The following is a 12,089-nucleotide window of genomic DNA, read 5'->3' as shown; positions in this document are numbered from 1 at the left end:
ATGGAGTGTTTAAGTTACTGACACGAGAACCATTAAATGTTTTCGAAGAGGAAAAAAAGCTTTGTTTGGTCTGTGATTATCTGTCCCATAATTAACTGTTTTGGTCAGTTGGCAAAGTCTCTGCCTGTTTATTCACAGAAACGGCTTGGAAGTCACATTGTCAAGTCAACAAAATGTTTACCTTTGTATGTCAACTAGTCTGACATGTTGTCAACGCTGATCTTGAGCTTATTCCATTACAGTTACTAGTTACATCACCAAACATGTTATCAGTAACGCAAACCAAGGGATTACCAAAACTCTGTAATGTATTCTGATTACTTTCAATTACTTTCAGATTACTTTTCCATATCTGAGGTATAAAGGTTCAGATGAGAAGGGAAGCGGAAAATTACAAAGTTCAGGAAGTTGATTTCAGGTTTGCATTCAAACATAAAAGTTTCACTTTCACTATAAAAGTATTCCCAGAAGTAGTCCTCTAATTTTTTTCACAGCTATGTGTAATCAGAATACATTATTTTTTTGGGATTTGTATTTTTTGTATTTAGAATACGTAACGCCATTGTATGCTCCTCATACAATATTCAGACAGCAACAAGACTTTGTTTTCAAGAACATGCCAAAAAAATCACATCAGAGTTCATTCCCTATGAATCCTTCCATCGTGGTCCAGTAAGTCCTGAACGCCTCCTGCCTCATGTCCCTCTGGCTCGGACACGGAGCGGTCCTCAGGCTTTAGCCGTCGCCCTCAGGTCGGTCCAAGGAGAACCTTCCGGAGGGGTCCGGGACGAACCACTTCTCCCACAGGTCCAGGTGGACGCCGGGGTAATTCCAGGGTTTGAACCGGCCGTTCCAGTGCAGCAGCCGCGCCTTCTGGAGGAAACTATCTGAATAACGGGCGTCTGGACTCCAGCCTAGAGAAAGAGAACAGAAAGCTCCACTTTAAAGCCAAATAGGGGGGAGGGACTATGGATCGGCCCTGGTCAGTCGATCTATCTGTCCATCATATGCAATATCTCAGACCCCACTGATCAGATTTTGACGAAACACTGGGGAATGATTCATCTCATTGCTCCATTCCAGTATTGTCAAAATTGCTCTGATTGGCCAAAGGGGGGAGCTACAACAATTACACAATATCTCGGACACTGCAGATCAGATTTTTTTTTGTGTCTTTTTTAAGTAATACAGTCAAACCATAAATTCATATTTACATTTATTTACATACATTTTTTTCAATACATCCTCAACTAACTTAAAGTTGGGACCGCTTGGTTTCATGCTGCACAAATGAAATCACTAGCAGACTCGACAGCAATCTGAATTCAGTCCATTTAGCTAAAGTCGGTTTTAAATCGGTCTACAAGATAGCATTTAAAATAGCCAAAAATCTCCGCCTTAAAACCATTCTCTTTTTTTACCTCATACATAAACAAAAGGTGAAAACTACAAACATTTCACACGTTATATTCTAGTTAGTTTAACAAGAAGACAAGATAGTTTTACCTCAGTTTAAATTTTTTCACAGTCTTTTTCTATTTCTATTTCAGATTCCAACAATGTTTTTTAACACCTAGTTACACTTCTGTTTGGTTTTGGTTTACGATAAATCACCATCACATACAGCACTGATTCTCAACCTTTTTCACATCGAGGATCCTAATTTAGTCCACATTAGAGCCTCAGACCCCCATTTAATGAGATTTTGTCTCTCTGACCCAAATCTGAGAATATTGTTATTGTTAGATATGATTTTGTCCAGAACTCCATGACTATCTGTATTGTAGGTAGAGAGATAACAGAGAAACTGTGATCAAAACAGTCATTCTTCTACATTCTCCAATTGTGTTAACTTCTTGTAAATGAAATAATGGTGAAGTTTAACAATTCATCAGTTTGCTGGGGACCCCCTGGAACCCCCTCATGGACCCCTGGTGGTCCCCCGACCATACAGAATACAGCATGATTCAGGAATTTCTTTTACATATCAAGAGGGACGGCGGTCTTACCCAGGTGTCTGACGTGCCACTCCGGGTCGATCGCTGTGTATTTGTCGTGAAACACAATCAGCATGGGTGGAGTCGCCACGCCGCCCGCCAAGGCGCTGCTGTATATGTTCTGCCTGGTGGAGAGAGAGAGGAGGCGGATGGGTTTCAACTCTTTTTATTTTTACAGCAGGTATCGTGGCGTTAGGCGGTCGCCGTGCTCACCTGAAGTTCTCCTCCATCCACTTCTCCAGCTGCTTGGTGATCTTCTGTTTCTTCCACTCGGTGATGTCGGCCACAAACACCCCGGGGTTGAAGGAGCAGTCGCTGGGGTTGATTCCCAGGTCCCTCACCTCCTGCTTCCTGTAGTCCAGGAAGCCCATGTAGGTTGTCTGGGAGACGGGCTCAGAGGGGAAAGCATCAGGTTTCAGTTACTGAGGTTGATTCTTTTAAAAGCGTAACCTGTCAGTATATGTAAAACTGGGAATTTGACTCTCCAGGGATATCACACTCCTTTTAACCAACCGTTCTCTCATTTTTTAATTGACCAAAACGCTCTGATGGTCTACAGTGGAACACAGCGAGGAAAAGAACCATGCAGAAACAGACAGAACCTGCATTCATGTGCTATCAGATATATCATAAAAACAAATTTCTTGCTTGGAAATTTCACACAAACACCATTCAAAGACGGTGGATGAAGTCGCAAAGTCAGATACATTTTTGCTACCTGAGTTTCCGAGTTATGATGAATAATAACCCGACCTTTAACCTTCTGACCATGATGGAATAATCAAGTTTTGGGTCAGTCAATGATAAGAAAATACTTATACACATGCACCTATATTATGTTTCTAGTTAACCTGACTAACCATCATAATTTTTTTAAATGCAAGAGGCAGCCAAATCCACATCATCCTTTTCAGGACGTCCATGTTGTTTATCGTTTGTCAAAATAGCACGTGAATGCATCACCGTTCAGCAGCCGACTTGAAGTCCCGGATGTCGGACTTTCCCATCAAAGAAATACAGGCAAAGCATAATAAAAATGCACCTGCATGCCGACGCTGCGCACCATCTCGTGCGTGGACGGCAGGTCGCAGTCGGTGGCGAAGGCGGCAGCGTGGCCGGGCTTCAGTTTGATACTGAACAGATCCTTGATGTCACCTGGAAAGTACGACAGAAAGCTGTAGGTGAAATATGCAGATATTCCTGTTACAGCACGACAGTCCTCTGTATGAAACATTATGTTTGCCTTCTGTCTCTCTCTCCTGTCTTTTCTGGGGTTACGCCGACTTTCCGGTTTCATTAAATGCTCCCAAATCAGACATCTGCAGCTCCATCAATTCACAAATACAGTTTAAAAAAAATACGGTAATACATGACAATGACAGCAAAGCAAACATAACATTTGGTAATAGTTTCATTCAGTAAATATCTCATTAGAATATTGGACAGTAGAGAAGCTTTTCTTAATCACCAGGGATTCAGTCATCAACATCAAGTCAATTAAAGTCAGTTTGAAAATAGGGGTTCACTTATGGATGTGAAATTTACCAATCAAAATCAATAGATTAATCATAAAGTTTTCATAATAAACTACAACATCATACAGGTAACATCTATAGGGTGACCTGTTTTATTTTTAATTAAAACGTCCAAATCCCTCTGAAATGTTATTGTTTTACAACAACTATAAAATAAGAGAGCGAGTGTTTCAGGTTCATGACTGCAAAAGATACATCTGTTATCAATTTCAGCAAACCTTGACACCATTAAATTGGAAGGATATACATATATTTTACAATATTTTCAGATGTACCTCTTCTACTTTTTTCATTGGATTCTCTCCTGTCTCGCTCACATACGTACCTTGCACAATGACATCGTCGTCTAAGTATATCACCCTCTTATGTTTGATGTCAAGCAGAGCTAAGTAAAAGCGCACAAAGTTGAGCTGCAAAACAATTAAAAAAGTTATTTCACCTCTTTGGAATTTTTGAGTTTACTTTAAAACTGTGGAACAGATACATTTGTGCACGCATAGTGTTTGTTTATCATTGCAGAAACAAACCCAGAACTCACTGGATGGAGCAGGTCGGGTCGGGATGAGTCCGGCTTCACCTTCCCTTTCAGAACCATGGGGTTAAACTCCAAAATCTTATACTTGATGCCTTTCAGCTTCGTCTTCTCGATGTACTGCCTGGGAGGACGCAAAGAAAGACTCACAATTAATTTCTCCAGTGGAGCGGCTCAGTGGGAAACGGTGGAAGCCAGCAAAGTGTTCTCACACTCACTTGGACGTCAAATAAAAGGACTCTCAATGATTTTTTATGGTTTTATGGATTTTTTTAAGGACTCCAAATTGGCATGTTTAGGGGTAAAACATGACACTGGTCCAAGTGAGACTTCACAGAGGCTTCATTGTTTACTGATCTTGTCAAGTGGAGAAATCCTGGTGAAATCATTTTAAACTGCAGCTGCATAAACACCACAGGGTTTTCCTCAGGATGTGAAGTTTTGATGCTACGATGGAGAGAGCTGAGAATTCGGATGCTGTATTTTAAATTCAAATATCAAGTCCTTTCAAGGCCATCCATACATTTTCAAAAACATTTAAGGTGTTATTTTGGTTTCTTCAACTGGATCCACAAACTTTCAGGGTTTTTCAAGGAAAATGGGAACTCTGCAGCTATTAGGGTGTGAATGTGTCTAACTGTTTGATTGTAGCAGAATGTAGCAGAAAAAGATCAGGTGGTAGTGGATGGATCAACAAAATATGACATTATGTGCCCTCAGTCAATTTTTCTTAGATAAATATAACTTAAACAGGCATTAATCTGGGTAATAATCTTGAGTTTTTTAAAGCCAGAAATCTCAGCGTCTAGTGAAGTAATCATTGAGTCATTGGTATTGATTAACAACCCTATCAACCCCACACAGATAAGCTAATTTTGTGCTATGGGACAGTAAACATCTAACTTATATCACCTTTAATAAATAATGCTTTACTGTGTAAACAAAGTAACGCCAAACCTGGTCAGTTTGACGGCGTCACGAAGAGTAACGATGTAGAAGAACACGCTGGCGTGTGTGTTGCTATAGATACTGTTGATGGTTGCCATGGTGGCGCCCATACGCTCCTCTGATGCACAGATGATGACGGGGATAACGCTATCCTTCTCTGAGACCGTCTCCATGGCAACTCCACCAAGGCCCTTCCTGTGATCTGAGAGGAAACCAGGGAGCAGAGGCCGTAAACGGAAGTTGGAATTTTGCATAATTTTGTAAAATAAATAAATAAATTAGCACCTCCACAAAGTATACTACATTTTGTTCCAGGGGTTAAAATACATCCACTAGCATCACCTTTGTAAATTTTGACTGTTTCCCGAATTTCCACTAGGGGATCAATAAAGTGCATTTTTATCTTTTTATTTATTTTTATTTTTTGTATTCAACCTTTATTTTAACAGGCAGGTCACTTAAGAACAAATTCTTATTGACATTAATGACTTTTAATGTTGATCTTTGCTAACAAAACAAAATGCTAACAAAATGTTAGCATTAGCAAAAGCAGACTTGCTCATACATTTTTCATTGCCATAGCTTGACTGTATTGTACATTTGAATTATTAAGATTTTCATAGCGTTGTATTTGACAGTTATTATAGTTGTTATGGTTCATATGGTTAGCTTATCACATCAAACCAGACCAGCCAGATATAGCACAGACTTTATTTTGGCCATTTCTTGCAAAACCTATGGGCATTTTTGGACTTCACACCAAATAGCAGAAATGCTAACTCAGCCTACAAAATGACGTGAGACTTCGCCTTTCTGTAACATGCAGCTGTAGCATTTTTTTCCCAATTCCCAGTGCCTTTTTTTCATTAAAAGTAATGGGAGGCAGCCGCTCCCAAAAAAGTGCTGCACCCAACATTTTTTTTTGGTTAAAAAATGTTAAACTTTTCAGAAAAGCGCTGGGTGACATGAATCGCTTTTCTCTCAGCCAACCAATCACGATGAAGGAGAAAGTCAAACTGCCGGTGGAAAAATTGATCGTTGTAATAAATGAATTTCCGTTACCACGACAACGATCATAAAGGCAGTATGGGATTATACTGGATGTGTTGGGAATACCTGGTAAACCTTTGTTTGTTAAAAATCTCTATGTGTGAACACAGCCTAACTGAGTCCTGGCTGTTTGAGTTATTCTCATTTCTCCAGAAAAACACCAACCCTCGTTTTTGGTCCTGATTGTGCCAAATTAATCTTACTAAAATAGAAAAGGAGAACAGCAATCTTATTAAACTCGCTGTGTAAACATGGCAGCAGCCCTCAGGTCAAAGTAGGACTCGTCTCCTCTGTTCCAGGAAGGGGTTTACCTGAGAGTCTGGGCCGAGTCGAAGCCCTGAACAGCTTACTGTGCAGGAGGAGACACAGCATCAGCAGCAGCAGCATCAGCAGGATTCGATTAACTGAAACGCAAAGAAAATACAGCAGTCAGTCAGTGTATGAGCAGGTTCATACAGCCACACATAGATTTTACATTTGTCTTTTACAGGTAGTGCATGTTCGATGACCAGTGTTAAATAAAAAGGAGAGAAATCCACCTCCAATACATACAAAAATTTGCAGAAAAGCATGCATTTCTGTTTGTTTTTTTCCTTAAAAGACCCTATCTTCATATAACATAAAACAGTTTGGTAGTGCTAACTGTATGTATACTAAGAATTTACCTCATTTAGATTTATATCAGTATAAAAAAAAAAGCTCAAAACAGCACAAACTCAAAACAGACCAAAATTGTCAACATTTTAAAATTAAACTGAAGGAATTTTTAAAAGACAATCAATCATGTAGTCATGTGTAGGGGTGGAGGGAGGGCAGATATATATATATGCAGATATATATATATATGTATATGTGTATATATATGTGTAATATTTTATGTAAACATGTTTTATGTCTGTTATTTTAAAGGCCCTTCTAGGGACGGGCATTGGAAATTAGCATTAGCTATAAATGCTGTGATGCGTTGCATTGGATAATTGTTGTGCAATTCTCTATGCTTAATGCATCTGTCCCTATCAAATAAACATTAAATAAAATAAATAAATAAAAGGGGATTTCAAGTGGGTTTATGTTCCACTACTTCCTTGTTTTTCACTCTCTGGCCAATGAAACCCATTCAAAAGCCACTGCTACAATTTTTTTTAAAAGCAGCGCGGTCATCAATCTGAAAACAATACTGTCTAAATTCCTGTAAACGAGACCTTTTATAATATTTTCACCCTGCAGCAGCAATGACACGTTCTTTCTTGTCACCAAAGAAAAGAGATGTTTGAAGTTTGGATTGTTTCCACACTTCTGGGAGTGGAGACGGTTCCCCATCTGCAACCAGTTACAACACACTCTTATCTTTCTTGGCCGCTCATCCAGGTGCCATAACTAATTCTAATAGATACAAGCTCCGAAACGCTATTAATTTTACAGTGACATCACTCACCCTTTATTGACCCAGACCAAGGCTTTACCAAGTGTCGGAGCTTCTGACTATATCGAACAGGTAGATTTTCTGATACAAAATACTTAGAGCTTATTTTTTAAAAACGCTACACATACATTTGAAAGATAAAAAAAACATTATTCAATATCTCAATTATAGAGGATCCAGTTGATTAATGTAGTTACTTACTATCCTTTAAAGTGTAACATAGCCTCACTGTTAATAATGTTAAAAAAAAATCAATTTTTCAGGAACTAAGAAGAATAGCCTTGTTTTTTAGCTTGACCACCAAGCATTTTTCAGTTTATTCAATAGGTTTTACATTTTTTTTTTTTTTTTTTTTTTTATAATTTTCTTAACCCATAGAGAACTATATAATCCTTCAGTTTAAGTTAAAGCATGAAAATCATCTAAATTGGAGATAGAGGTTTTAATATGTCAACAGTAACAGTTTGTTTTAATTTTATATTAGCAATCCGTTTGGGGATGCTTCAGTTTTTTAAATCGTGGATATCTCATTTTGGAACAAAACTGTTTTGTATTCTGTACAAAACTGAAGAGATGAGTTGCTGTACAGTGTTCACACAGGAAAACAGCAACTTACTGTAATTTTAGTGTGTAATTACAGTTTGAATGTATTTTTCTAACTGCTTCATATCATATGGAAAGCAGGTTGGCATTCAGAACGGGATCATGACATCAAACTCCTTTACAGGCTTTCCTCTGGTTACCTCATCATCCCCCCCCCACCCCTAACACACACACACACACCCACACGCACACACCCACACACACACACACACACACACACACACACACACACACACACACACAAAACCAAACACATGGCACAAATGTAAGCAGAGTCTTGAGACTGGTGGACATTCTTGATTTGTGAGGGAGCTTTCAAGGGACGTGCACACACACACACACACACACACACACACATACACACACACACACACACACACTTGGTGCACGTCCATGCAGAGTCACATATGCACATGTTGAGGGAGGAATTGGATGCATTCCAGCTCCGTTGAAACTCCCTGGAGAGGATTTAGGGAGGGGGGCGGGGCTTTATTTACAACGTCTGCACTAAAGTCCTTCTGCAGTCGTGGTGTTCAGCTGAAGTTAAGCTAAACCTCACTATCAACACAAAGCTATAAGTCAGTGTGAGTGGGAAAACCACAGGGGGACAAATGAGTCTATTAGAAAGTTAACTCTAACTCAATCTGTCAATCCACAGGAGCAGAAAAAATGTCTTCACTGTCTCAGGTATATTTAAGCGACCAGGGACCATTCAATCGATTCATATCACAATTTGTTTTCACTTACTTTTCCTCAGAAGAGCCATATTTCATGTTTGCTTCCCTGCAACATCTGCAAACACAGAGAGAGAGAGAGAGAGAGAGAGAGAGGGGAAGAGAGAGAGCTACAGTTTGAAGTCAGTCAAGACAAGTTAAGAGAGAAACTGAGAGAGAAACAGGGAGTATAAATATTCCTTGGAGTTAATGAAGACTGATGTGATTTGGCCGTTTCCCTCAGCAGCACTGAAACAGAGAGACAGTTTCTGGCAACAAGAAGAGAGAGAGACGATCTGCTGCTCTGCAAAGTCTTTGACATCCACAGAGACCACACAACTTTTAGCAAATATGCAGAGGGTTAAGTGCCACCCCCCCCCCCCCCCCCTCCAATTCAATTCAATGCTTTTATTGTGTCCTAAGGGAAATTTGTTTTGTAAGCGGGTTTACAAAAGTTAGAAGAACACAGTCATGAGATTAAAAACAGGCAGGAGACACCCAAACATCTGGGTCTGGGTCAATAGCCTATATACATGTAAGTTTACCAAACATCGCAATACTAATAAATAAATAAATGTTATAGCCTACTTACACATATTCAGCTAATTAATAGCGGTAAGGATACATGAATTTGTTGTTCTGTTGCACTTAATTTGGGGGAATCTTAAATCCACACCCAGAAGGAAGGAGCTCGAATTTAATTTACCAAGGGTCGGTCATGGCAGTCCAGAATGGTGTTGGCCTTACTTTAGTTTACCTTAAACTTGTTCAGTGTTCAAATTTTGGCTGAAAATGAGTGTTACATATCGTTGGAAAAGTCTATCGTCTTACTGAGCTCTGACTGAGAAGAAGAACACGTCTGTAATCATAACCAAAATCATAATAAAGGGGAGAAAATCCAAAAAGACTCGAGTGAAAACCTTTAAAATTTTGGTGCAAAAAGGGGGCGTAACTGCACTTAGTAGTTTAGTGAAGAATATCACTTTTTCTGAATCTTCTGTAAAAGCGTGAATGGTTCCTCTGTTACGTTTTGAATGAAAAGATGAAAGTGTTTAAAGTTTGGTTTTTTTGCTCTGCTGTAAAATGTCACTTTTGTCCCTTTTCACTCTAAATCTTTGATGTTTTCTGCACATTAATTGCACTTGGTGGATAAAGTGATTCTGTTTTTAAAGTGATTCTGATTTTAAAACTTGCTTTACTTTCCCTCACTGCTGCTTCATGTCTTTACTCTGACCATACCAGCTGCCGGTGTGACCTGAGACCCTGCAGGAGACTTCGGAGCCAGGAGTCGCTCCACAAAAACATGTGGCTCCAGTTTTGCAGAAACCCTGCAGCACTTCCTTTCTGATGGCATTTTTCATAAAGCTTTTGTCTGACTGCAATATTTTTTTTTTTACTTATTTGTCTAATACAACCCTCCTTTCTGGCTTCGTCAAGGAATCTGTTTGTCTTCCAGCGTTTTTAACTTAGACACTGAATGGATAAAATATTAGGGACATCTTCCTGATATTGAGTTTTGCACAATTCACATCTCATTTGTCTCAAAGCTTCAAAATCCTTCTGTAACTCGTCTGCTTCCCTTTATCTGCATCTCCTCCTTTGTTGATTGCTATAGATTTAATAAGGAAAACCATAAGAAAGAATGGCTTTTACCTGGATTCACCTCATGAATGAACTTCATGAAAAGACAAAGTGTCCCTAATGTTTTGTAAATTCAGTGTATAGTGGTGAAACTTTATTTCTTTATCTGCTGAACAATACTATCATATCTCTGTCTTTTTCATGTATCAGCAATTCCTCCAAAGCTCCTATCAGACTCAAACTGAACTTGTAAAACGCCAGATGGAAATAAAACAGGACCTGTGGTTTGTGCGATGCATCGTTTTGTTTCTGGTCTGTTTGTCGCTGTTTAGAGGAGCCCAGTGCATCTGTGATTGATTAGTTATTGGACGCACTCCTTCCAGAGAGCAGAGCTGCCCAACATGAAGTCTCTGGCCGGGATTAAACACTTGGTTAACTTCTCTGGGTCTTTTTTAAATGACGGTGCGTTTAGCTTACATGTGTTTTGTTGTCCCATCTCATTTGTTAAGAGTCAAATTGTCGATGTATTAACAGGATTTTTACCACTGACACTCAAATATGAGAGAAATATGGATAGAAATATGAGTTCCTATGATGTTTTTAAAATGTCTGTATTCATTAAGTTTGAGCAGTTGTCAAAGAAATGACACTAAACATCAAGAATGGAAGTAACTAATTACATTTACTCACGTTTCTGTAATTGAGTCGCTTTTTTGTGTACTTTTTTGAGTATTTTTTTAAAGTCAGTAACTTTACTTTTACTTTTAAGTATGTTTTTTACTGAAGTACTGCAGTTGGCTACATTTTACATCCCATCCATTACAGAGGACAGATGTTGTGTCTCTCCATCAGCAACAGAAATTGGACCGAGGTAAATTGGCCAAATGTGGATCCATTCACAGTGAGAAGGGAAATCTGGCTTTACTTTGTTACTGCACTTTATTTTGTCATTTCTAATTTTTCCAATTAAAAGAATGAAGTTTGAATGTTGTCCTCTTGTCCTTTTAGAATTGCATAGGAAAAATCAGTTATCTTTTCTAACAAGTAGCCTAACCCAGTAACTTATGAGCAGCTTTTAATTTTTACTTGAGTAGATTTCTACACCAGTACTTTTACTTCTACTTAAATAAAATATCAGCAAAGTAACAGTGCTTCTACTTGGGCAGAGCAGTCTAGTACTCTTTCCACCACTGTTACACATCAGTACAGAAGCTTCTCACTGTGTTTTACATTATTTATCTTAAATGGCTTCTTAAGGATGCTCATCATGCAGGTATAATGTTCATGATCCATCAAAATCATCCAAAAATCATGATCAATAGCAGGGAAAGCTCTTATTTTTCCCATTAGCTGCACATCATGGAGGAGGGGGATTGTCCAAACCAAACCACACAGGGGCGTTCAGCCCACTGCAAAAAATAACAAGCCATGCAGGACTCATTCAGTCAGAAAACCTTCTTAAAGCAAGAGAAAAGTTCTACCCATGCACTAAGATCATCATTTCATTTGTTTCCACTGAAGTTTCACTCGTTTTGGGAATTTTCTAGAAACAAGCACTGATAGTTTAGAACAAGACAAAAAGAGGCAGATCAATCTCATGGTACTGTGTCAAGAAAATTACACTTTAATTCAAGAAAAGTCTTAATTTGAATTGGAAACAAGTGAAATTATCTCATCCTACTGGCACATTTTCCCCTTGCTGTAAGA

General features: G+C 38.8%; 1 protein-coding gene across 3 annotated transcripts; it reads right to left on the bottom strand.

The window, feature by feature from the left end:
• Nucleotides 1-735: 735 nt before the first annotated feature.
• glt8d2 (glycosyltransferase 8 domain containing 2) lies at nucleotides 736-8,878 on the bottom strand. Of its 3 annotated transcripts, none has more exons than XM_071535591.1 (9): nucleotides 8,836-8,878; nucleotides 6,344-6,466; nucleotides 5,022-5,190; nucleotides 4,071-4,188; nucleotides 3,858-3,942; nucleotides 3,040-3,152; nucleotides 2,211-2,377; nucleotides 2,010-2,122; nucleotides 736-914 (listed from the first exon to the last, which is right to left on the bottom strand). In XM_071535591.1, exons 1-9 carry the CDS (start codon nucleotides 8,852-8,854, stop codon nucleotides 736-738), a joined length of 1,086 nt encoding a protein of 361 aa, XP_071391692.1. In that variant the 5' UTR covers nucleotides 8,855-8,878. The 3 variants fall into 3 exon arrangements, with proteins under 3 accessions (XP_071391692.1, XP_071391691.1, XP_071391693.1); XM_071535590.1 differs by having other exon boundaries at nucleotides 5,022-5,214; nucleotides 6,374-6,466; XM_071535592.1 differs by having other exon boundaries at nucleotides 5,022-5,207; nucleotides 6,388-6,466.
• Nucleotides 8,879-12,089: the final 3,211 nt, after the last annotated feature.

The sequence above is a fragment of the Centroberyx affinis genome, unplaced genomic scaffold (assembly GCF_046629955.1).
Source record: "Centroberyx affinis isolate AG114_WGS23_722 - 3 ecotype Tasmania unplaced genomic scaffold, CSIRO-AGI_Caff_v1 ptg002739l_1, whole genome shotgun sequence".
NCBI lineage: Eukaryota > Metazoa > Chordata > Actinopteri > Beryciformes > Berycidae > Centroberyx > Centroberyx affinis.
Note: the sequence above shows the minus strand (reverse complement) of the source record. Positions and strands in the feature narration are given on the sequence as shown.

What these genes read in the sequence shown, in the direction of transcription:
- glt8d2 (XM_071535591.1), bottom strand. An exon ending in TCCTGGAACAGAGGAGACGA is followed by an intron (nt 5,191 to 6,343) that starts GTCCTACTTTGA and finishes GCCTTGGTGGAG; the next exon opens with TTGCCATGGAGACGGTCTCA. An exon ending in TGGATGGAGGAGAACTTCAG is followed by an intron (nt 2,123 to 2,210) that starts GTGAGCACGGCG and finishes TCTCTCCACCAG; the next exon opens with GCAGAACATATACAGCAGCG.